At 38.3% G+C, this 27,001-nt stretch overlaps 1 protein-coding gene and 2 non-coding genes across 4 annotated transcripts; all 3 read left to right on the top strand.

The window, feature by feature from the left end:
• The first annotated feature begins 2,199 nt into the window (after positions 1 to 2,199).
• Positions 2,200 to 4,492, top strand: LOC140151526 (uncharacterized). Of its 2 annotated transcripts, none has more exons than XM_072173895.1 (2): positions 2,200 to 2,594; positions 3,139 to 4,492. In XM_072173895.1, the coding sequence occupies exon 2, from the start codon at positions 3,392 to 3,394 to the stop codon at positions 4,415 to 4,417; it is 1,026 nt and encodes a 341-aa protein (XP_072029996.1). In that variant the 5' UTR covers positions 2,200 to 2,594; positions 3,139 to 3,391; the 3' UTR covers positions 4,418 to 4,492. Both variants share the same exon structure in this region, with proteins under 2 accessions (XP_072029996.1, XP_072029997.1).
• A 17,669-nt stretch (positions 4,493 to 22,161) lies between these two features.
• Positions 22,162 to 22,284, top strand: Trnal-caa (transfer RNA leucine (anticodon CAA)). Its single transcript has 2 exons — positions 22,162 to 22,199; positions 22,239 to 22,284. It is a non-coding gene; the product is annotated as a tRNA-Leu (tRNA).
• Positions 22,285 to 22,544: 260 nt separating this feature from the next.
• Positions 22,545 to 22,667, top strand: Trnal-caa (transfer RNA leucine (anticodon CAA)). The gene is made up of 2 exons: positions 22,545 to 22,582; positions 22,622 to 22,667. It is a non-coding gene; the product is annotated as a tRNA-Leu (tRNA).
• Positions 22,668 to 27,001: the final 4,334 nt, after the last annotated feature.

The following is a 27,001-nucleotide window of genomic DNA, read 5'->3' as shown; positions in this document are numbered from 1 at the left end:
ACGAATAAAACGAAAATGGATGTTTGAAGTTGCCATTCTTGATTCATGACAATAAATAATTAAACAAAACTTTATCAGTCGTTTATTTTTAAAACTTGCTCGTCACGCGTGACTGTAATGTTCAGAGGCGTACACAATGATCAATAAACATTTTAATATACTTTAATTATTCAAGGCTACGTAAATATGTAAATAAAATGTAAATATGAACGACACACACCCAATGTTGACAATGCCAGAGAGACACACATAGAGTAAATCCGATTTAGGCCTACTTCATGTCGGAACTGGTAAATGCGCATATATTTAAGCCTATACTACGGAAGCGTCTAAATGCCCCAGATAATCGTGTTTTAATGTTGGTGGTTTTTTGTAGTTTTGCGGGGCAATCTACTTGGCTATCCGAATTTCGCGGTTTGTGGTTCTTTGTAGCCCTTCGGGGCAACCTAGTTGAATATTCCTATTAAGCGGCGGTTGTCGGCGATCTTTCGTGGTTTGTGGTTTTCATCAAGCCCTGCACTCTATCGGGAGCTAATTTATAGTTTAAGCTTGTTGAATATCCATATTTCGTGGTTTGTGGATCTTTGTAGCCCTGTGGGGCAATCTAGTTGCATATCCAAATTTCGCGGTTTGTGGTTCTTTATAGCCCTGCGGGGCAATCTAGTTGGTATCAATATTAAGCGGCAGTTGTTGTTGATCTTTCGCGGTTTGTGGTTCTTTATAATCGAATAATCGATAGGCCTGCGGGCAATTGGATATCCCAATTTCGGGGTTTGTGGCTCTTTGTAGCCCAGCGGGGCAATATAGTTGAATATTGTGGTTTGTGGTTTTAATTTCCCTCATCAAGCCCTGCCCTCTATCGGGAGCTAGTTTATAGTCTAAGCTTGTTAGATATCCGTATTTCGTGGTTTGTGATTCTTTATAATCGATAGGCCTGCGGGCAATCTAGTCTTTCGCGGTTTGTGGTTCTTTGTAATCTTTCGTGTTTTGTGGTTTTAATTTCCATCATCAAGTCCTGCTCTCTATCGGGAGCTAATTTGTAGTTTAAGCTTGTTGGATATCCATATTTCGTGGTTTGTGGTTCTTTGAAGCCCTGTGGGGCAACAGTACCATATCCAAATTTCGCGGTTTGTGGTTCTTTATAGCCCTGCGGGGCAATCTAGTTGGATACCCCTATTAAGCGGCGGTTGTCGGCGATCTTTCGCGGTTTGTGATTTTAATTCCCCTCTTTAAGTCCTGCCCTTTAGCCCTGTGGGGAAATCTAGTTGGATATCAATATTCAGCGGCAGTTGTTGGCGATCTTTCGCGGTTTGTGATTTTCATTTATAATATTTATATCAAATATAATTTCAGTCTGAGCTGTGAACAGAGCCACTGATAAATAAATAATAAATAAATGTCGGTGTTTTAAATGACGAAGATGCCATGATAGTCAGGCATGGTGATAGCATTTGGATGGTGAAAGTAGGCCCAAGGCCTAGTCCTAAATGTGAATAAAAAATCAAACAATATCACAATAGCAATGGATGTTCGAAATGGTGTTATTCTTGATTTACGACAATAAATTGATTAATAAAACATTTAAAAAAAAGTGGTGGGTAGTTTCGAACTTGAGCAAAAATTCATAAATGGATTAGAAGTCCATGGCCTTAACCACTTCGCCACGGAGACGTCCCGTTATTACGATGTGTGAAAGTGGAGTATTTATTAATACACTTCTAGTGCCCGTTTCTATTCATCGTTATGTATTCATAACCTCATTACCATACGCGATGTGTTTAATCCAATCACCGATTATAAATTTCAAATACGCGAACGCAGTTGCAGGTCATTGAAAAAGTATAATGACCGCGTCTCGTGACGTCAGGCGCACAACAATGACCTGAAATCGTGACGTTTCACCGAATTTTAATTGATTGGGGCCCCGAACATGGATTTCTTTTACTATGCAAATGAGGGCGGCGAATTTAAAGATGGCGATAACCACTTAAAATAAATTGCACACGGCGAAACCCCGACGCAAAATATAAACAAGAAAATGTAAACAAAGAACGTAATTGTAGGAAAATACGTGTACATAGTAATCTTGTGTAACATTAATCAACTAAGTTTTGTAATAAATAATGTGAATAAAGATTTTTTTGAAAAATGAAACATGACTTCCGTGCCCTAATTTCCATGGTGATTGCTGACGTTTGATCTCTGCCGATACCGGCGGCCGACTTTCAGCTGAAGAACCGGCTGCACCGATACGAAGTTTAGAATCCGATGTGTTGTAAACATGGATTTAGAGGTTAATTTTAGCAATTTATGGGATGAATTGGAGTATGATGACATAGTAGAGACAATAGAAGCTATTGAGAGAGAACATGGTACGAACCAATCGGAAATTCATCCCATTTCAGCACCAGTGACTACCACCGCGAGTACCCCGGCCAAAACCGTGACAACCAACAGCAACACGAAGTCGGGGATGCCAGCCAAGCAACCAAGATTTGCTGACACTACTGAAGCAGATCTTGTTAAACTAGAAAGTGCACGTCATGAAAAGAAGACTATGGACACAACAGCATGGGCAGTGCGGCTGATTAAGGGTAAATAAAACCAAATAAAATATCAAGTTCACTTCCCGAGTCCAAATCCTCCCATGCATCTTCGATACGGGCAGTACACGTACGGTGGTACATCCACTGTACTGCGCGCAACAGCGGCGAGGTTGATCATGCCCCAAATATCATGGGATTCCCTGACCTTGACACAATTTAATGTACACAATGTTCACACGCTCGATAAAATAATCTCAGTTCACTCATCATGCTCATAGACCATTTAGTAAATTCCCAGCCAGTTCTCAATAAAAGAAACAATCAAGAGCATCTCAATAGTATAAATTAGCATGGAATTGTGCATGACAAATTGACAATGTAGGCCTATACAGATGTACATGTACATGCACAGTTCATACAGTCAAAGCCTGCATCTTAAAGACCCAAGAAAGGGCCTAATAATAAAATGTAATATTAATGAAAGTCACATGTCAATATTTATAACAAAATCAAAAACAAAACCTAAAAAAGCTAACATTGCAATCAACAAATAATTTACTTTCGCATTGTATTTTCATTTATTGCTTTGCAGAATGGTGCAAGGCTACGAACCACGATGAGAAATTTGAGACCCTGCCACCAGATACATTATGTCAGCTACTGAGACAGTTCTATGGTTCAGCACGTAAAGAGAATGGCCAACCATACTCCAAGTCCAGTCTTCTCAACATCAGGGCTGCGTTGCAGAGATATATCTCGTCTCCGCCATTTAATAGGACAATTAATATTATTCGCAGCGAGCAATTTCAATCAGCCAACAATGTATTTAGCGGGCATTAAAAGTGATGAAAAGAGATGGAAAAGATACCAGCAAGCACTATCCCCCCATTACAACTGAAGATCTATCAAAGATGTTTGATACCAAGGTTCTATCCATGAACAATCCCCAGAGTCTACAGAGACTAGTTTTTTTCCAATGCCAGTACTTTTTTTGCAGGAGGGGGAGGGAAGGCTTACGAGATTTAAAGAGAGATTCCTTTGCAATTAAGCAGGATGCCTCAGGGAAGGAGTACATTACAATGACATTCAATGAGCACCAGAAAAACCATCCTGGTACGCTCAATGAAACATATCAAATGAACAAACGGGTCTACGAAACAGGCGAGGACAACTGTCCTGTAAGAGCGTTCAAGCTCTACCTCTCCAAATTGCACCCATCATGTGAGTGGTTCTATCAACGCCCCAAGAGGCTCGCATCTGGTGCCATCTGGTATGATAACATTCCAGTAGGACATAACACCATAGGGAATATGATGACAAACATCTCAAAGGCGGCAAATCTAAGCCAAATCTACACAAATCATTCGATCCGGGCAGCTGCAATTACTGTTTTGAATAATGCTGGCTTCAGTGACCGAACCATCTGTAGCCTATCTGGGCATAGGAACAGCAGCAGCCTGAAAAGCTACTGTAGTGACGCCAGTGACGGACAGAAGCGCAACATGACCCAAGAGTTGTCCCGTCAGCAACGCAAGATTCCAAGAACGGCAACTCTTGCTTCACCTACAGTGTCTCTGATACCAGCATCTTCAATAAGATCACCTGCAAATTATACCATAGCACAACCAGCACCACTAGGCCTACCAACAATAGGCCTACCCACAACATCAGCAATGCCAATGATCCCAGCTCAGCCATCTCTTACCAGTGCAGTAGTGCGACGTCCACCCAACACCATGAACACAGCTTCATCAGCCTCAACAAGCTCTGCAGCAAATGTGGTGAACATGGTGAATCCACAAAATTTACACCCTATGTTCACCAACTGCAACTTTCAGGGTGCAACACTGAACTTTCATTTTGGACAATAGCCCCTGAAACTGACATGCTATTTAAATTCTGATTAAGTGATTAAATATATAGCTTTAACTTCAAAGAAATTGTAATCAGCCAAATTTATTGCATTAAAAAAAAATAATACATGAATAACTCAAATGATTGTAAATAGTGTTATTTTTTTATGAAGTGCAGATTGTACATGTACTGCTGTTTGAGCCTGTTTCAGAAAATGCTATCCGGCTCGTAAACCAAACCTTTATAGACATGTGAAAGTTAAAATGATCTGCTTTACGTTTTGCATATTTCCAATAATAATCATCTGCATGTTGACCTACATGTAAAAACAGCAATTTTGTAGCATTTATCAAAAGAACTGAAATAATTACGGTAACACATATTATAGTAGTATTGCTGTATGCCTAATGCCTATGCATGTATGTAGTGAATTGGTTGTAAACATGTCACATGAAATAACCAAATCTTTTTTCAGTGCATTTTTTTAAAATTTATACAAATCAAATGTGATTGTAGTTGTACAATTGCCATTTCAGAAATGATCTCTATGATTAAGTTCTATAAACTTCTAAATGCACAGTACGAATGATGTATGCATGATGTAAAATTAATGGTAACCGGCTATTTTGTAGCCAAAAAAATTATCTTGATGAGTTCACATTTGAGTGATAGATGCCATGTGATGTGCATCAAAGTAGGCGATTAACTTACATTTTTGTAAGCTTAATTTGAAATTAACAATTGAGGTTAAAATTGCAGTGTCAAAATCTCTTCATTCAGTGACAAAAATGCTAAATGTGACTGTAAATGTAATGTAAATAGTGTTATTTTTTTTAATGAGGTTATTGTACATACCATAATACAGTTGTTGTTCCAGAAATCATCAGCTATCATCTCATGGTTTTAAATCTAAACCATAGCATAGTATGAGCAATTTTAAAACTCCTTGGATGAGCTTGATTTGTAAATTTTTCAAATGTAGGTAATTTTCATGAGGTGACTTTACACTTTGACCTGTTTAGTGTGATATTTACATGTAAAAGCGTGACTTGTGTTCACTGTTTACATGACTATTTAACACTTAATTTGTTTGATAATAATGTTTAATGTTTAGATTGTTTGGTGAAATACATGTAACAATGTGATGCAGTACTATTATTAGCTCATGTACTGTGTACCATGTCGAGAGACATGCACGTGTACATCATCATGATCATGTACGTCTTGGTCGACAATGGAGCTTCAGCAGCTTTCAGCTCATGAGCTTGCAATTTATGCAAGCTCTCTAGCACCGGGCTCTAGCAATCCCGGCTTGCAATTGATCTAGATTATACTAGCAAATTGCTAAAAATATGAGATCCGGACTATAATAGCTTACCTTTTAGACTGCACAATTTTACACGATTTTAGAACCTCATGAAGTGAGCTGTCAGCTGTAAACACCATGCTTCCACGTACATGATTATGTTTTTGCAAAGTGGGTCAGGTTCAACATGTAATAAACCATGATAATATTGTATTTTTGGTACAGTTTCCTATCCTGTATTTCCGTCTTGCTTGCAGTCGAGGTCCTTACAAAGATATTATATTCCAAGAAAAACACAACTGTGAAGTATTCCATCTTTTTTCGACGTATTTCCTCGACATTCCAATAGCATTGTCTTCTACATTTGATAATTAACGACACGCGACAAAATTCCCGCACTTCGAAAGGAAATGCTAAGCGGGCCCTGGAACATGGATGACATTTAAAAACACATCGCAACTACTAAATATTAAATTATTCCAAATACTGCGTTGTGATTGGTCAAAACTTGTTACTGGGCGGATGATGGACGGGGAAACCCCTCTAAATTGTATTTTGGTCGGAACAATGCATAATTATAGAAGGGGTGAAGGTATGAAACGAGGGTTCGACATGATCAAAAGGGGACCGATTTATGTTTTTGGGGAACAAAATAATGGTTAAAATCCTTCTTTCTACATCAAGGACGGTTATGAATGAGGTTAATAACCGCGCGTCAGCTGATTTTCGGTGATTGTTTGAAATCGGAGGGGTTTGTTTTGGTCCTTCGGAATTTTCCCTCAGGGGCTGACGCCCCTTCGGGAAAATTCCTCAGGACCAAAACAAACCCCTCCGATTTCAAACAATCACCTCAAATCAGCTGACGCTCGGTTATTAACCTCTAATTCTTCTCCCGTGCATTATTTTCGCGAACTACCCTTCACAGCCCAAATTATATAAACCTGCACGCTAAACAATGCATTATCTAAAACCTGCACGCTAAACAATAGATTCTAGATAATACGTGCACGCTCAAATACTAGAAATACTACTTTCACATAACCATAAAGTAGAGTTAGGTGGCGCTTTAGACACAGAGATCACATAACTATATAATTGTCTGTTCGATATATATACCAACAAAAAAGTACAAATATACATTCTGTGGTGTTAAAATGGTATAGTTACAAACGGTGTTCTATAATAGTGTACAATTACCGAATAAGGTGCAACTCGCTAGACTTGAGTCCAGTCCTCGTTTACGGAGTTTAGGATTAGGGTTTAGGGTTGGGATAGGGCAGTCTTGTAATAAGACTAGTAGAGTTGCACCCTTGCAAATATCATTGTCATAAATTATGATTAATGACCTCAAATAAATCAAACATCAAATGAGAATAATCGAGCTTCTATTAATTAAAAGGGCCAAAAACAGGTGGATCATAATTATACAAGATGACACCATTGCAAAATATTCAGCATTTTACAAATGAAATTTTACATGTAGGCCTATATCTAAAATAACATAGCCGGGCCCGGGAAACACACACTAGCGCATAATATCATGATCATGCTTTATAATACCATAGGCCTTCAAACACATGTGTTTGAAGGCCTATGATAATACTGAACAAATTGTTAAATCCCAATGTCGTGTGTTTTAATATAAGTAGTTCAAATTATAGAGCTATAAAGTCCAGTTGATATTCACCGTAGTACTAGTCTGACATCTAAATCGATCGTTTCCAACTGGTTCAGTGCTCTCTGTGTTCGAAACCACAATATTAAATGATCACAACATAAAGTCAAGTCAATTAAACCATGCGTGAATAAGTTACCTAAGTATGACGTATGGCGCAATCGATACCATTGATTACAGGGATTGATTTTCTTTACCAGTTAAATGCTACGTAGCTGGTCAATGTCCTGACGGTGTTTTTAAAATGTAAGATATTTTCCCTAATATTAAAACTAATATAATGAATGCAGCAATTAATATTGCCTATTGTTTTAATAGGCCTACACTCAAAGTGTATGACGGATAATCGTATCGTGTAATGCATTCGTCAAGATAATTGCACTTGCCATGGAGTTATTGCATTTAGCTTTCGAGCCTATCGGCTCTCAAGCTAAATGCAATAACTCCACGGCGCGTGCGATTATCTTGACGAATGCATTGCACTCAGTTCATTATCCTTATCATATGAATATATGCTGTGGTCCGGAAAGAATAAAAGAATTGTGAACAACTTGATTTTTTGGCGAATGGGGTCCAGAATTTGTATGTAGGGTATCCAGGAAAATGCCTGGGTATATTTGAAAGTGAATCTGAAAAATTAGTGCGACAGTGACAGCCATGTATGGCTGTAGCAGTGTCGAAAGATTGTGGATATCAGTACATGATGCAGTCATTGTCCATGGCAAAGGCGATTCGACCTTTGTGGCATTAAACCCAGTTAACAGGAAATTAATCCAGTAAATCGATTCAGTAAAGCAAATAAGCTCATGCATTCGATCACTAACGGCAACAAGCTTCGGTCGATTACCCCAGCTGCAGCGTGTGTAAACTCTAATTTGCATAGAGGCTGTACGTGAAATTATTGATTGGCTCCAAACAAAGGATTTGAACCGGTGCACGTAATCATGGCGCAGTGCAGTCCATTCAAGCAAATGTTGTCATCAACCTATTTGATCGCAGTGCATTGTTATGTGTGTGAGACGAACTGTCGCGGTTGATTGCAATCAAACAAACGATGTCTTATGTATTACTTTGTTCCGTGATGAAAATCGTGATGTTTTATTCAATCACTCTTGAAAAATGTATTTTTTTTGTAGGCCTATTACTTTGTTTTGTGATGAAAATCGTGATGTTGTATTTCATCACGCTTTAAAACAAACGATTTCTCATGTATTACTTTGTTTCGTGATGACAATTTTGATGTTTTATTTCATCACTCACGAAAAATTGATTTCTTATGTATTACTTTGTTTCGGGATGAAAATCGTGATGTTTTATTTCATCATCACGCTCTAAAACAAACGATTTCTTATGCATTATATTTGTTTTGTGATGAAAATCGTGATGTTTTATTTCATCACGCTCTAAACAATAATTATAGTTACATGCATTTCAAGAAAAAAATCTTATTAAAACGGTAGGCCCTATGTTGTTTAGAAAAAATGTAGAAAGTGATGATGATGATGATATCGATGATGATGATGATGATGATGATGATGATGATGATGATGATGATGATGATGATGATGTCTCCAAAAGTGTCCCGGTTTGTTTTTCTTGCCCTAAATCGTGCGTATCTATTAATAAGGCACTTCAATAATCAATAATCAGTCCCGTGACGGCCTCCACTAACTAGCCACTAACTTGGGTTTATGGGCGCTGATATTTCATGTTCACTGTCACTTATTTATCAGAAAAGTGCGACCATTTGTCAATCACCTACAGTACCCAATTTCGGCATACTATATAAGAAACTCATCATGATGATTGCCAGAGAATAGTACCGTTTTTTTGTGGCATCCTTCAGAAGTGAGCGGTCCGATACCAATATTTTCGGTCAAATCTCCATTCAATTAACACGGGGAGTTGGCTAGCTATGCCTTGCCCTCACTCATATTTTACAAAAGTGCGACTATTTCTGAACATCTAACCTAGCTGTAATTTTAGGTCATGTTAGAGAAATATATTTGCTAGAAGTTTGGAGAATAGCTAACATATTGGCTGGTTATTTTTCACACAGTGATGTTAACTAGGCAAGTGCCCATTCTTCCAACGTAGATCATTTGTAGGGGTCACGCGTCAATGGTGAGAGCACTGTGTATTGTGTATAGGAAAACGGACAGTAACTGCAGTATGATGATTAGCTATGATTTGCCACTAATTTTGGCTATGAAATACCGCGTGAAATAAAGCAAGAATGTTTGTTTATTATCAAACAATCGGATTGACTGTAAGATTCGTGTAACTTTTTGTAATAAAGAGTTATTAAAATATGACACTTTGGACAGTAAATACGATTTAGCATGGTTTTAGATATATTTTGTACCCAGCGAAAAATATCATAGAACAATAGCGTTTTGTTCCGTGTAAATATAGTCTCGCGGTGCATCTGTTTATTCTTCTTTATCAGTCGTTTTTTTTAAAACTTGCTGGTCAGGCTACCGCGTGACTCTAATATACATATGACCCTGACAAAAGCTAGCAAGAGCAAGCTGTGTAATTATTTTGTTTACTTGTAATAAGATACAATTTTCTTCGTAGTTATAGCCAAATTTGTTTCTTAGTACCGTAGGGGACTTAATAAAAATTCCTTTAAAAAGGAATGGGCGCCCAATGTGAGCTTGGTCGTGATGTGGTAAATTTCATGGTGGTTAGATTTGGTATTATTATCTCTTGCAAACCCGGTGACACCTCATTATAGAAATCAGACCTGTCGATAGGTTGTAAGAGGGGATAGCCTTTTCCAGGCACGAATTGGGCCATATATAAAGAAAGTTTTGCTACTTTGCAACGCAATAATAATAATAATAATAATAATAAACCATGCTTATATAGCGCTTTACACCAAAGTCCCTAAGCGCTTGAACAAATTATACATAGACAAAAACATAACAAATAAACATTAGTATGCAATTTTAAATAAGTAAGTTTTCAGAGATGTTTTAAACTGATTAACAGTCTGAGAGTTTTTCACATGTAATGGTAAACTGTTCCAAAGTTCAGAGGCAGCAATAGAAAATGAGCGATGACCATACTGAGTAGAAGATGATGAGCTAGTTAGACGAAATTGTGTTGACGATCGAAGACTACGTGGAGGCGTGTAATGCTGTACGAGTTCTTGAAGATAGATAGGCGCAAGACCATTAATACATTTATAAGTGAGGAGGAGAACTTTGTATATAATGCGGTATTTCACAGGTAGCCAATGTAGATCATGAAGGATTGGAGTAATGTGATCACGTTTCTTAGTAAGCGAGACTAATCTGGCAGCCGAGTTTTGAATTCGTTGGAGTTTGGAGATCTGTGAGTCGGGTAAACCGTAAAGAAGACTATTGCATTGGTCAAGGCGACATGTAATAAAAGCGTGAACAAGCATTTCAGTACAATTTTTATCAAGATATTTTCTGATCTGACCAATTTTATACAGAGCAAAAGATGCTGAGCGACAAATAAAGACCTAAATGCAAAACGAGATCATGTAGTTGGTTCCCGAGGTGGCTTAAAAAACTAAATGCAAAATGAGGTTTTTAAAAAATATTGTTTTCCAGAGTCAAGACGCAGGTATCATTATTAAGCCTCATATCACTTATGTATTGTCGAATAAGTGCAGAGTAGGTTAGATATGAATACCGGTATTGAATGTTAGACCAAAGTAGCTCAAAGTACATAAATAAATATTATTCATATATTTAAAAACCATTAAATTTGTAATACTTAATTCAGAGGGTTTTTTTTCTGTGAACAACAACAGTATACGTTCTGTGCATTGAGAATGTTTATAGTCCCTTCTGGCAAAGCAGGCACAGTCATTTCATGACGTCAACTTTTTTCTAGGCCAATTCTGTCTCGTTCGAAGGAACTCATCGCTTAAGTTGGTTTTTGCGGAATATCAATTTTAATCGTCTTATTTTCTCAAAAAAAGAGTCATTTTCATTGTCCTCATAATATTAGCTTGCCAATGATATGATGTTGTCCGAGCAATATATAATTATGACCTTTAAAAGAACATGCTTAATTGAAAACATTTAAATCAATTTATAATATCTACATAAGTTTTTGCAGTGAATTCCGGACAAAATGATAATGAAAGCAAAAATAAGTGTCAGAAGTGGGATTCGAACTTAGAATATAAACTTATAAATAGAAACTCGAACAAAAATTAGTTTCCAGATATTTCATCATAAAGGGAATAGTATCTTATACTCAGGACAAATCAGTACATTTTCACTTTAAACTGTTTTGCTTTTACGCATCTATTTCAGAAACCCTTCAAAATTAATCATGACATTTTAAAATAGCATTTCTTTCTATTGCATTTTAATGCGAAAGAAAAAAATGCTTTTCAAAATAATTGTATTGTTTATGTATTCAATCACTCAAATTTTTCTAATGCTTTTGCACTTGAATTGTACAATCTATTGATTTTCCTCCAACATCAACCATTTACAATAATATCACCGTTATTATTCTACCGTTTTTTCTGCTGTTTTTCAAAGGCGGCGAACAAATGAATTGTGGCTACAGCGAGAATGGAACACAAAGACTCCAATTTCTTTGAATTTCATTAATCAAAAGGTTCCGTAAACAACAAAGCCAGCAAGATGCAAATGATAAATTGAAAGATGTTTGTCCTCCAATGGGCTATTCTAGTTGGAAGCCATACACCCCCTATGGAAGACATGACCTTAATCTTCCACACAGGGAGTGTGAATGTCAAAATTGGTTACTTATATAGATGACTCCATTCGAAATCTATACACCTATCGGCGGGAATTGTTAGGCTTTTACCACTACGCCGACAAGTAGACCGACGTCAAAAGTGACATAGTTGGCCCGTATGATCTATATTTTGCGTGTTAAAGAAAGTATAGACTAAGTATTACGACTTCAATGAATAACTTGTGATGATATGTCACGAGACAATCCTCAAAATAAGATATATTGATATTAATCCGCGATGTTAAAAGACCCGCCGATTACGGGCTGATCAAACTTATGTGGAAGATTAAGGTCATGTCTTCCATAAGGGGCGTATGGATTTCAACTGGAATAGCCCGATTCTATGAATAATATTCATAATTTGTACACTGCGAAAAAGTCAAGTATAAAATGTAAACATCTATTATATGGTGATGTGATCAATTTGTTTCCTCAGTAAGGGTCAGACTATTTTTACATTACAATGAATTTTCACCTTCACTTGTATGGGTTGAGTGACCATCTATTGTATTCGGATGAAATCGGGATGAAAAATATATACTTTCACCTAAATCACGCCTTTTTTAAATAAAAAAAATCTCTTTTAATAGCACAAATGAATGTTTCCAATTTATTACATTCGCAGCCTATGTCTATTATTTTTCAATCATGTCGCTTGTTTTATAGTGTTTTTCTTTGCCGTGTCCATTTATTTTTTGCTACAAATATGTGATGCAATCAAGCAAAATCAGTCGGAACTCGCAAATATTGATTTTGAGATATAGCCACACAAAGGAAATATTTCCTTTTGTTTCCTCTTGTTTTAGAAACTCTTTAATGGCTCATATCTTTGGAACTGGTTGTTTAATTTTAATGGGGCTTTCTACAAAATCCAGCTTTGTAAATGCTTTTTTCTATCCTATAAAAAACTAAAAATTTAATTTTTCCGAGTTCCGACTGATTTTGCTTGATCGCGTCACATATTATCAAGTGAATCATTTGTCATGTTTGTTGGGTTTTTTTTTAAACATCCTACAAAAATGTTTTTGTATTTTATTTTTTCAAGATTTTGTTTGCATTGTATGTACTTAATAATTTGATCTTTAAAAGTTCTACTTTTAAATTTATCTTAAAACTGGTCTTTTTTTCTTTTTAAATGCTCATTTCACGCAGCTCTGCAACTAAAGTATTTACATTACTGTTTTCTGGCGGTGGTAGTTTGGTCTTATGCATTCCTGTGGGCCATATTTCCTGTATTTGGATGGGCCAGTTACGGCCTGGAGCCTCACGATACAGGTAAGTCGACGCGGTAAATGTTCTACCTTAAATGCAAATTTAATTCACCCGATAGGATTAGGGACTATATATTTATGCGGAGGAGGCACATGAAAATGTTCCAGGCAAAATGGGAAACGTGACATTCATTTTTCATGTAAAAAGGGTGTAACACGAAATTTAAATGAAGTTACGTGAGAAATCAGAGGGACACGATTGGGAGAGGAGGAACGAGAAATTTATCGCCCAAAAAATTAAAAATCCCCCTATTTTTCCCACAGCTTAAAATCCCTTAGGATGGTGTGTGCTTTAAAACAGGTTATGATGTGTTAGGGTTACTATAGGCTGTTTGAAAATGATTGGTACCCATCAGTTTCCAGTGATTATGGACATGACTACTGCCATATCGAAATGCGACATAGGATCCGCATAATTTGTTAATTAATGTCATTAAAAACCATATAACAATAAATATTGGTAATTTCAAGAGGATGCAATGTTGCATTTGGAAGAAGCAGGCTTTTCAATAACTATCAAAATGATGGTTACAAATCATTTTGATACAGCTTGTATAAGGGTTGTGAGTTGGTATACAACGCAGGATCATAATTGAAACGAAATTATTGTCATGGTTAGTAATTTGCTATCTACTGAAGATAGCATAGAATCAGATCAAGTCATATCGGTATTATTTGTCTAACAATAGCTTTGTTATATACAATGGTCGTTCCGTGCACAGACACATTTAGGTCCTGATGAGACCAGGTACAAGCAAACAGGTCAAGCCAGACAAACAGGAGTCTGGATTAAAGCATGCTGGCCTATATGAATATGAGAGAAACAAACAGCATTGAAAATAAAGAACAAGAAAAAGAAGACACCCTGCTAACAACCCAGCAAACACAAAAACGTTTTAAAAACGTTTTAAATAAGTTATATTTTGGCTTTTGGTTTAGGTAAAACGTTTTAATAACATTAAAATGTCGGGTTATATAAAGGTCATGATAACGTTTTAAAACGTTTTGTATGAAAACACACTACAACAATATTTTTAAATGTTTTCAAAAAATGTTATTGTAAACTATTTTTGCAAACATTTTGCCAAATATTGTGTCAATACTTAAATAACATTATGTTAAAATATTTGAAACCAGCAAACACAGAAATGTTCTTAATTTTTTTTTCAAAACCTTTTAATAACATTTAAATGTCGAGTTATATAAAGGTCATGAAAACGTTTTTAAAACGTTATTGAACATATTTTGGGCAAACATTTTTCGCAAAATATTTTTTCAACCCCAAAATAACATTCTGTTTAGAATGTTTTGTATCAAGTTTTCAAGAATGTTTTTGGAATGTTATTAAAACGTTTTTTTACCCTTTATATAACCCAACATTTAAACGTTTTCTGTAAAACATTTTTGTTTGCTGAGCAGTATATTATCAAAAAATGTTTTTTAAGGTTATGAAAAACGTTTGATACTCTTAATATACCCTTTATATAACCCGACATTTAAACGTTTTTTGACAACCTTTTATAACCTTTTGCGAATGATGTCGAAAACGTTTTGTGTTTGCTGGGAAATCATGTATATAATTTTACTGTCAGTCTTTGGATCAAGAGAGAGTAAATTCTTACCCGCAGCTCAAAGAATATATAGCTTGCTTAGTGTGTTGCAGTCTATTACTCAGTTTTAACAGTTTCTTTTTGCTATCTTCAGAAGATAGCAACTGCACGTATATTACTGGAGAATCGCTGTAGTAACGGCAATAAGCATTTCTTTCAAGTATAGTATATCATAGCTAGCTATATAAATAGCACAATATCATGTCAAAGGCAAACTTCACCTCTAGAGGTTTACAGAATCGAAAGATTTTGCCAAATTAAGTAGCTATCTCGAAATAACTAAGCACCTACTCAATCAAAAGCAATTTTTATGTCTGCGCAAAATCTAGCATAATTCCCAAGGCGTGTTTGAATGATCAGAACCGTGAGTTGTCTTCAGTGCCCTAGAGAGGAAACCTGCCAAAAACGTCAAGGAAATATGTTTTTTACGAAGCAATAAAAGGTAAAAATAGCACATTTCAGACAAATCATGAACAATGCGGCTTCCTTAAAGGATATTGGACTGTGTCAAGGACGCTATCATGGAGATGAAAATTGGGAGCAAAATATAATTATACATTCAGTCGATGAGTGCATGAAAAGGAATTTGTTTGATATATTCAAGAATCGCCGCAAGGGTAATATCTTTCTTCATTATTAGGCATTTTTAACAGTATATCCTGAAATGAAATTGGAATCTATTTAGAGCGAATGTTTTTAGTGAAGATCAATTATTGTGTATGACACGTACTGGATCTTCCTTTTATACCTTCTAATACAAAGTCTTAAGGGGTCGGTCACCCACCTGTGCAAAGTATTTTTTGTGGGACCTGAGAACACATCAAACACACCAAATTGCATTCTGAATACGACTAATGTCCTTCTTATAACAAATAATTTTGATTTTTTTAATTGGCGATATAATACAAATTTTATGGCAAATTATTAAACATTTAAATTTTTGACATTTGACAGTCCTCGAAGTAAACTTTATTAATCTAATGATATTTATCTAAGGTGTATGTAACTGGGAGGAAAAGCCGTTCATCATTTGAAAATTTTGACCTTTCGTTTGAAGATATATTATATATTCCAAAATAGAAATAAAAAAATAATTAAACCGTTCATTTGCATATCATATGGGATCTGTCAAGAAATTCAAATATTACACTCTCAGAAAAAAGTTTCAATAATCTGTTTCAAAATCTGAGACGAACATACATAATTTTAGGTATTTTCGTCTCAGGTCTATATAGAAGCCTCAACTTTTTAAAGAACCTAAAAGAACGTTCATTCCTTAGGGACCCATATATAGGACATCAAAAGGTTCTTTAAGGCCTTTTAGAACCTCGCTATCCGAGCCCTTAACATTAGCCTATACGTGTTCATGCGATTTTTAATGCTCAACTCAATTTAGTGATTAAAAAAGGTAGCTTTGGTTTTGTATGCCCTGTTTTCCAAACATTGACTGAATATGGAATTGTAACTTTTATTGGCTGTTACAGTTTGTCCAGGCTCTGAAATACAAAGTGACAACGCTCGCGTATACAGCGCGTAAACAGTGCGCAGTGCTGCGTCTCTGCTGAGGTAGGCATATGCGTCCCTTCAAAGTCGGCACAATGTTTGCGTCCGCGTCGGTACATTGTACTTCAGAGTAGACTGACTGTAGGTCGAAATAAAGGATTTAGGATTGACCGGTTTCATCTGGAATAAAAAGATAACATTTTTTTAATTCCAAAAAATCAGTTCTGTAATATTTTGGAATCGGGATTATCGGGAATAGTTGCTTACAATGACGAAATATAAAATAAGTATTGAACTATAGACGAATTCAACGAGCCAAGAGATGGTCAGAATTCAGTCGGTCATTACTGGGTCCCGTCTGCACCAAACTGGTGTTGTTACCGCCCAATTGGGTGGATTAAATCCGCTTAAAAATCGATGTTGAATAGTATTTTGTTGTTGACTTTCATCATTCTTTTGTCTAGGTGTAACACGGGTGATAATATGCAGTTTAACCCTTTCATGCACGAATTAAGTTTTAAATTCACAAACATTTTTATATTGTGTTATTTTACATCTAAAGGGATTACAAGAACATACCCAGTGTCAAATTTTTTGGGCGGTGTTCCATTAATTAATTATGCACATGTCCTTATATGAGGACACTGCGAAACAAGGACGTCAATATTTACAAATATTTACATGCTACATCTACTATAGAAAAACTTAAGACTTAAGTCATTTTCTGAAATAATAGAGAAATTGGGGTAAAATGTAAATAACTTGGGCTAAAAATGATGTAGAAATATTATTGGACTTTACAAAATAAGAAATTCAGGCAAAAAACAGAAACAAGTGACCTGTCTGCAGCCATGTACATGCATACAAATGCATTGAAGTTTACGAATTACAACTTGTGAATTAGATTTCATGAATTACAACTTGTAAATTAGAATTTAAATTCAACTAGATGTTATTCCTAGCCTAATTAGAGTTCAACAACTCAAGTTGAAATACAATTATTATTACATTCACTCTGTAGTAGGCCTATTTCATTCTACATGTATGTATTTTCCTATACCACCATGGTAAATGTTACATCTGTAAATGCACAGTGTCCTCTTATGAGGACGGGAGGGCGCTATAGTAAGACACCACAATGGCACAGTGTCCTCATTTGAGGACACATGTTTTTTCACTATTTTCAAGTATTCTAAAATATTTGTTACAATATAGTTGTTTCCATTTAATATGCATTTATAAATACTAATAAAAAATTGTAGTCACTTTCCTACGTCATAAAACAGGTAAAAAAATTGGCCGAATCCAGGGATCATAAAGAATAGCGCATGGCTGTAAAATCCCAATTGTAGAAATGTGCCTGGGGGTAAATAGAGCCTGTGGGCATTTATAAAAGGTCAGAGTGTATACTGCCCTGTCTTGACATTGTAATGCAACATTGCACATTGATGAGGGGTATTAATACATTTTTCATAGTGCATTTATTATCCGTCCTCATATGAGGACACGGTGCGTGAAAGGGTTTTAATATCCCCGCCAAGGCCACATCATTTCACATTTTAGGTGGGATAGACCTAAGGGGGGACCCAGCTATGGCTGCCATTGAAGTGTAGGAATGCGTGAAATTGGATTCGTCTATATCGTAAAAAAACATCTACCGTTGTCTTTCTGCAGGTTGTGGTGTGAACTGGCTTCAGAATGACGCGTCTTTCATTTCATACGTCTTATCGCTTACAGCGGGGTGCTTTATTCTACCCATACTTATTATGTCATTTTGCTACTGGAAAGCAAAGTCCATACTCTACGCAGTATCAGCAATGAACTCCGCATCAACAAATGAGGATAATATTAGTGCCCTCAATGCAGACTGGGCGAATCAGCAAGAAATCACTAAGGTTGGTCGGGGTCGGTCGGGGGCCGGGGAGGTTGGCCGCATGGGAAATATTTTTGTTATGAAGTGGCTCTCATAAGGAATTTGACATGACCTCAATCTTTCACACAAGTAGTATGTATTTTAATGGAGTTACCTGAAAGGATGACTTGAATGACTTCAATTGAAGTCTACACTCCCTGTGCTGGGTGAAAGATTAAGGTCACATTTTAAAAGGGGGTATGCATTTCAGTTAGAATAGCACAATGGGAAGTTAAAATAAAAAAACAGAAACTGATATTATTATTATGCGAAACGCCGAAACTTTAATAAGACCATTGTATTTGTCAGAATACTATAGATATCGTGATAAGGCACTGCTATCGTCAGTAGATAGCAACAATCGCCGTAACCTCTCTTGTTTTTTGATATTAATTTGCGACATGCCTACTTCAATATTAAGGCTTTGTGGGTTTTTGTTTATTTGGGTGTTTTTCTTTTAGCAAGGGCTGTATTATATAATAAAGTATATGTAATAATTGTTGGCAATTTCGATAATTACCTGCGGCGTAACTTTCAGAATATTTTCTTAATGTTTAAAAACATTAAGAAAATAATGATCGTAATTATTGTGATCAAGTTAGTTAAGTAATTCTGGTATTGTGTCTTATGCAATAATGTGCATAATGTATGTGATGCATGCATGCAATCAGGGCCAGATTGGGGCCAGGTGTGCCTAAGCCCATTAGGCCTACCCATTAAGTTCAAGATGACCAAATTTTGAGGATAAAACAAATAAACTTTAAAAAAGCAATTAAAAAAAAAAGGAAAGAGCAAAAATTTAGTAAAGCAGTGGTTTGAAATAAGAAATGGGTTACGGACGTGGTAGTGCATAGAGTGTTACACGTGGATCCAGATATTCATGGGCCATACATTTTAGCCTGGCACAGGACCCTGAAAAATGCGAACCTGCATGCTTTTAATGCGACTAAATTTGCTCAAATTCTTTTCCTCACAGCTGGGACTCGCACTGGTGATCTTCTTTTTATTTGCCTGGAGTCCGTACGCAGTCATTAATCTTTGGGCAGCATTTGGAGACCCCGAACGAATTCCATACCTACTCGCTGTCCTTGCTCCATTGATGGCTAAAGAAATTCCGAAGTTACGCCAGGATGGTGGTTCGATGTGAATCTCCCCCTGATGAGGATTTGACACTGGAAATTGGCGGCGAAATGCAGGATGCAACGGTATGTCATGATAAAAATGGTATTATGTAAGATAATAGTTTTGCAAGCAAAAAATATCATTCATCCGTAGAAAAACATTAGGAATGTGCAAGCTCTGCTGAGCTGACTCTAGCTCAAGGGTCTGCTGGGTAATATAGGGCCATTGGCTTGGCACCCTGGTTTACGCCACTCATACCAGTTGTTCCTAGCCTGAAAGTAAGACGGAGTGCCAAATATCTGAGGGAAGCGGGACGGTTGAGATCCCTTAAAACTGGTTTCACCCACCAGAGTCTGGTCCTAAGTCCAGAGACCTCAGAGATTCCTGCTTTGTGAACACAACGTCTGAGGATGGCCTTTTGAGCTCGCTGCACTGAGCTCGCTGGTGTGTATGCAGGTGCTTGGGATCATTTCGGCTGATGGAGTTCATGTCAGCACTGGAATATGCTCTGAGGGAAGCAGGACGATTGGGATCCCCTAAAACCGGTTTAACCCACCAGAGTCAGGTCCTAAGTCCAGAGACCTCAGAAAATTGTTTGATGCCTACCCATGACAATAGTATACACGATGCGGGTGGGTAGCACATTTGTGTGAGAGTGATCCCTCTGGATTGCCCCTCCACACCCAGGTGTCATGGGGAGATGTTATAGGATAGAACTGCGCTCCTGTTACGCCCTTGTTGAAGCTAAATTATTATAATGAATCTCAGTTTTAAAAAATGTTTTGATTCAGATGATAAAGATCACGATCACAGATATTGATGATGACGAAGACAACTTTATTAAATGTTTATAATCAATATTATTTCTTCCCTTTAATTTCCGTGCAGCTGTGGTAGTTGGTAGCATCCAGGTGGTGTATGACGTGCAGTCCCTAAATTCAGTAAATTTTCATCGTCAACCGTGTAATTGAATGGGATTATTTTGAAATTTTAAAACGCTTGAAATATCACAAACAAATAGGCCTATGTTGATAAATAATATAAATACAAGCTAAAACCGTGGGGGTTCGATAATGAACCCCACAAAACTAACCGAGTATATGGAAAATGCCATACGGCCGGGCGGTTTCACGAGTTGCCGGCGCGATCATGTCATCCGCCGCCTGGTAGCATCAAAGTATTTTGGTAGTATCTTGGAGTTGGTGCGGGCACCTCTTCGTTGATATCAGTGCGCTTCCGGTCGTCGTCACGGCTCTCAGTGGAAGAAAGTTGCATCTGTTGGCAGTCTCTTTCATTGATATTGCTGTCCTCGTTTCAAGATTATTTTATACAGGCTAAGAAGATTTATAGTGACTAAGGGGGTGAAGAGCAGTTACCCCGTACGGTGGTTAATAGATGTCCAAATCTGGCGCCAAGGTCCAAAGTTCAATACCCAGTGGAAGGATAGGACAGGTGCTGTGCAAGACAAAGATTTCGAAGGCATATGATGCCCCAGAATTTCAGGATCTGCGCACCCAGGATGACACAATACAATACCCGCGCATGGGGTTGAGGGGTAAAGAGGCAGCTATATCGCCCCAAATGGACCCCGGAAATGGACCGAGTTTGCGTTAAACCAGGATGGGTGATCTCCCAAACCCATCCATGAAGACATAATGTATGATATCGGTATTACACGATTCCCTGAGTGCGGATGGCGAAATACAAAGAAAAGCGGATCTACACTCTGCTGTCAGAAGTCCATATTATGAGCTATTACAACAAGGTATTATAAAAAGGGACGGGTTCTACTTATCTAGAGTTTGTCAGTATGCGTAAACCAAATTGAGATTCCTCTTGACTAGTCAAATAGGAAAAACAATGGGTATACCTGGACAATTATTTTGCCGGCAAAATTACCGCATATCCTAGTTATTTTTGAAGTGGATCAGACATAACCATGATAACAATATCTTTATTTAACGATTTATTTATTTATTTTATTGTGATGGTTTCTGTGTATATTTTCCTTCACTGTAAATCGAAATGTTTAGGTAAATAACAACTAGTCTTAGTCCCACTCTATATTTGCCGCTATTTTGGTGACTATTATAGGAACACAAATTGGATGGGGCCGAGAATAGTTCTAATAGAACACTTTTTTTAATTGAATGCATGCATAGTTTTATGTTTAATCAAAATTAAAACACCGTTTAGTTACCATAATGAGAACCAGGTATATATTTCACTTACATTGTATTAGATATAAGATAATGATTCGAAAATTATACGCGAGTATGGTGAGTGAGTTGATTGATTCCCTTCGTTCGTTATAATTTAATCAAAATATTACAACCGGAAACCCATATTATTATTAGACGTCATTTCGTAATTCCCATACTATTACTATTAGGTTTTATTAATTTTTTGATTTGTGTTGACTCACTTGAATTATTAAAACGTTACAGAAGTAACAATGAAACTGAACGAAGATTCATTTATTGTGTTTCGTATCACTCAAGCTGTTTTCACATGATGCAACTGAAATGACCCCGACGGTTTGCCGTAGTACGTCTTTGTCTGTGGAATACTTGAAAGAGATATTTCAATACAAACCTGCATCGTGTCAGGATGGCCGAGTGGTCTAAGGCGCCAGACTCAAGGTTCAATCCTTACGGCACGTTTATGTTTTGTATAGGGGTTTCTGGTCTCCGAATGTAGGCGTGGGTTCGAATCCCACTTCTGACACTAATTTTGCTTTCATTTTTTAAAGTTCATTTTACTCGTCAGATTTCCAAGTTTCACAATCCTTATAAATAATTTTTGATAATTGTCCAAAATCTGGAAGGTAACGTGATATACATGTATTTTAAATTTGTTTAATTTAGGTGCAATTTACAACGAAATGAGATTCATTCCAATTATTTCATTGCAGCTTTTGTTGTTTATATCACTGTTCGTAATAAGTAATATTACATTCAAGGGCACTGCACTGTGCTTGACATCGTGTCAGGATGGCCGAGTGGTCTAAGGCGCCAGACTCAAGGTTCAATCCTTACGGCATGCGAATGTGTTGTATAGGGGTTTCTGGTCTCCGAATGGAGGCGTGGGTTCGAATCCCACTTCTGACACTTCCTTTTACTCTTTTGGTTGAGTGTCGTCCAGGCTTTGGAAGTAAAACGGAAGAATACGATCAAAAGCATTCGTAGTAAAATGGAAATATCAACTGATAAGAATGGCAATTTAATGAACGCATTTGTCTCACGCTCTACCCAATTCCGTTCTATATTTTTATCTATTTCCCTACCCCTCTTTCTGTCCATTTCTCTCTCCCTCCTGCCTTCTTCTTTTTTCTATCCTTCGTGATAGTTGTTGATATTTCTTTTTCTGTTATTTCAAAGGTAATGTTCGTTATAATTTAATCAAAATATTACAACCGGAAACCCATATTATTATTATTAGACGTCATTTCGTAATTCCCATACTATTACTATTAGGTTTTATAAATTTTTTGATTTGTGTTGACTCACTTGAATTATTAAAACGTTACAGAAGTAACAATGAAACGATAAAGGTGCGATGATGGTTATTTAGCGCGTTAGCGCTGCTCACTAGCAAAATTGCAAATTGCGCGGTATTTGCAATTTTCTGTTTTTTCCACGCTAATAGCGCTAATATCGCCGATAGCGTGATAATACCAAACCTCTGCTATTTCGTGCTAATTGTGGTGAACCAATTGCGCGCTATTACCAAAAGTGCTAAAACTGTTCTCGGCAAGGTAAGCGATATTAGCGCTAATATCGTTAATAGCGGCCATTAGCGTAATGCGCGCTATTAGCGCTATTAGCGTGAGTCGTGCTATTTTCATCACTAGCGCTAATAGCGCTAATAGCACTCATTAGCACGAGGTGCGCTATTAGCGCTAACAGCGTAAGGTGTGCTACTAGCGCTATTAGCGCTAATAGCGTAGTGTGTGCTAATAGCGATTTAGCGCTCATTATTGTATCGTTTGCAAATTTGAAAATTGATCATTTTCTACGGATGGTAGGTGCTATTAGCGCTATTAGCGCTAATAGCGCTAATAGCACTCATTAGCGTGGAATGCGCTATTAACGCTAATAACGTAAGGCGTGCTAATAGCGCTATTAGCGCAAATACCGTCAGGTATGCTAATAACGATATTACAACTCATTGTATTATGTGCCAAATTGTTCATTTTCTGCAAATGGTAGACGCTATTAGCGCTAATAGCACTAATAGCACTCATTAGCGCGAGGTGCGCTATTAGCGCTAATAGCGTAGTGTGTGCTAATAGCGATATTAGCGCTCATTAGTATATCATTTGCAAAATTTAAAATTTATCATTTTCTACAAATGGTAGGTGCTATTAGCGCTAATAGCACTCATTAGCGTGAGATGCGCTATTAGCGCTAATCGCTTAAGGCGTGCTATTAGCGCTATTGAGCGCTAAACACTTCAAGTGAGTTCCAAAATAAAAGGGCCCCGCAGGGCAACAAAGCTAGTGTGACCGCTGTCCCTACCATCAACAAAAAACATCAAGGCCACAGGGCCGGCAGGCCTGAGGCCGGAGACTCCATACGACAACTTAACACTCCAAGTGAGTTCCAATATAAAAGGGCCCCGCAGGGCAACAAAGCTAGTGTGACCAATGTCCCCACCATTAACAAAAAACATCAAGGCCGCATGGCCAGCAGGCCCGAGGCCAGAGCCTCCCATACGACAACTTAAAACTCCAAGTGAGTTCCAATATAAATGGGCCCCGCAGGGCAAGAAACTTAGTGTGATTGCTGTCCCCACCATCAACAAAAACATCAAGGCCGCAGGGCCGGCAGGCCTGAGGCCGGTGACTCCATACGACAACTAAACACTCCAAGTGAGTTTCAATATAAAAGGGCCCCGCAGGGCAAGAAATTTAGTGTGACCGCTGTCTCCAACATCAACAAAAAACATCAAGGCCGCAGGGCCGGTAGGCCCGAGGCCGGTGACTCCCATACGATAACTAAACACTCCAAGTGAGTTCCAATATAAAAGGGCCCCGCAGGGCAAGAAATTTTGTGTGAGCGCTGTCCCCACCATCAGCAAAAAACATCAAGGCCGCAGGGCCGGCAGGCCTGAGGCCGGTGACTCCCATACGACAACTAAACACTCCAAGTGAGTTCCAATATAAAAGGGCCCCTGCAGGGCATAAAAGCTCGTGTGACCGCTGTCCCCACCATCAACAAAAAACATCAAGGCCGCAGGGCCGATAGGCCCGAGGCCGGAGACTCCCATACGACAACTAAACACTCCAAGTGAGTTCAAATATAAAAGGGACCCGCAGGCCAAGAAACTTAGTATGACCGCTGTCCCCGCCATCAGCAACAAACATCAAGGCCGCAGGGCAGGCAGGCCCGAGGCCGGGACTCCCATACGACTCCAAGTGAGTTCCAATATAAAAGGGCCCCGCAGGGCAACAAAGCTAGTGTGACCGCTGTCCCCACCATCAACAAAAAACATCAATGCCGCAGGGCCGGCAGGCCAGAGGCCAGCGACTCCCATACGACAACTAAACACTCCAAGTGAGTTCCAATATAAAAGGGCCCCGCAGGGCAAGAAACTTAGTATGACCGCTGTCCCCGCCATCAGCAACAAACATCAAGGCCGCAGGGCCGGCAGGCAAGAGGCCGGTGACTCCCATACGACAACTAAACCCTCCAAGTGAGTTCCAATATAAAAGGGCCCCGCAGGGCAAGAAAGCTAGTGAGACCTCTGTCCCCACCATCAACAAAAAACATCAAGACCGCATGGCCGGCAAGGCCGCAGGGCAGGCAGGCCGAGGCCGGTGACTCCCATACGACAACTAAACACTCCAAGTGAGTTCCAATATAAAAGGGCCCCGCAGGGCAACAAAGCTAGTGTGACCGCTGTCCCCACCATCAACAACAAACATCGAGGCCGCAGGGCTGGCAGGCCCGAGGCCGGAGACTCCCATACGACAACTAAACACTCCAAGTGAGTTCAAATATAAAAGGGCCCCGCAGGCCAAGAAACTTAGTATGACCGCTGTCCCCACCATCAGCAACAAACATCAAGGCCGCAGGGCCGGCAGGCCCGATGCCGGAGACTCCCATACGACAACTAAACACTCCATGTGAGTTCCAATATAAAAGGGCCCCGCAGGGCAACAAAGCTAGTGTGACCGCTGTCCCCACCATCAACAAAAAACATCAAGGCCGCAGGGCCGGCAGGCCAGAGGCCAGAGACTCCCATACGACAACTAAACACTCCAAGTGAGTTCCAATATAAAAGGGCCACGCAGGGCAAGAAACTTAGTATGACCGCTGTCCCCGCCATCAGCAACAAACATCAAGGCCACAGGGCCGCATGCCCGAGGCCGGTGACTCCTATACGACAACTAAACACTCCAAGTGAGTTCCAATATAAAAGGGCCCCGCAGGGCAACAAAGCTAGTGTGACCGCTGTCCCCACCATCAACAAGAAATATCAAGGCCGCTGGGCTGGCACGCCTGAGACCCGAGACTCTCTTACGACAACTAAACACTCTAAGTGAGTTCCAATATAAAAGGGCCCCGCAGGGCAACAAAGCTAGTGTGACCACTGACCACTAATAGCACGCTTTCCCTAGACTTAGGATCTTTTTACATTTAGCACAATTGCATATGACGTGCTAATAATTGCTATTAGCGCTAATAGCACGCTTTCCCTAGACTTAGAATCTTTTTAGATTTAGCACAATTGCATATGACGTGCTATTATTTGCTATTAGCGCTAATAGCGCTATTAGCGCTAATAGCACGCTGTCTCTAGACTTAGAATCTTTTTACATTTAGCACAATTGCATATGACGTGCTATTAATTGCTATTAGCGCTATTAGCGCTAATAGCACGCTTTCCCTAGACTTACAAACTTTTTAGATTTAGCACGATTGCATATGACGTGCTATTAGCGCTAATAGCGCTAATAGCACGCTTTCCCTAGACTTAGAATCTTTTTAGATTTAGCACAATTGCATATGACGTGCTATTATTTGCTATTAGCGCTAATAGCGCTAATAGCACGTTTTCCCTAGACTTAGAATCTTTTTAGATTGAGCACAATTGCATATGACGTGCTATTATTTGCTATTAGCGCTAATAGCGCTATTAGCGCTAATAGCACACTGTCTCTAGACTTAGAATCTTTTTACATTTAGCATAATTGCACATGACGTGCTAATAATTGCTATTAGCGCTAATAGCACGCTTTCCCTAGACTTAGAATCTTTTTAGATTTAGCACAATTGCATATGACGTGCTATTATTTGCTATTAGCGCTAATAGCGCTATTAGCGCTAATAGCACGCTGTCTCTAGACTTAGAATCTTTTTACATTTAGCACAATTGCATATGACGTGCTATTAATTGCTATTAGCGCTATTAGCGCTAATAGCACGCTTTCCCTAGA

This window comes from Amphiura filiformis, chromosome 4, assembly GCF_039555335.1.
Source record: "Amphiura filiformis chromosome 4, Afil_fr2py, whole genome shotgun sequence".
Lineage (NCBI taxonomy): Eukaryota > Metazoa > Echinodermata > Ophiuroidea > Amphilepidida > Amphiuridae > Amphiura > Amphiura filiformis.
This window is presented reverse-complemented; position numbering and strand designations above follow the sequence as displayed.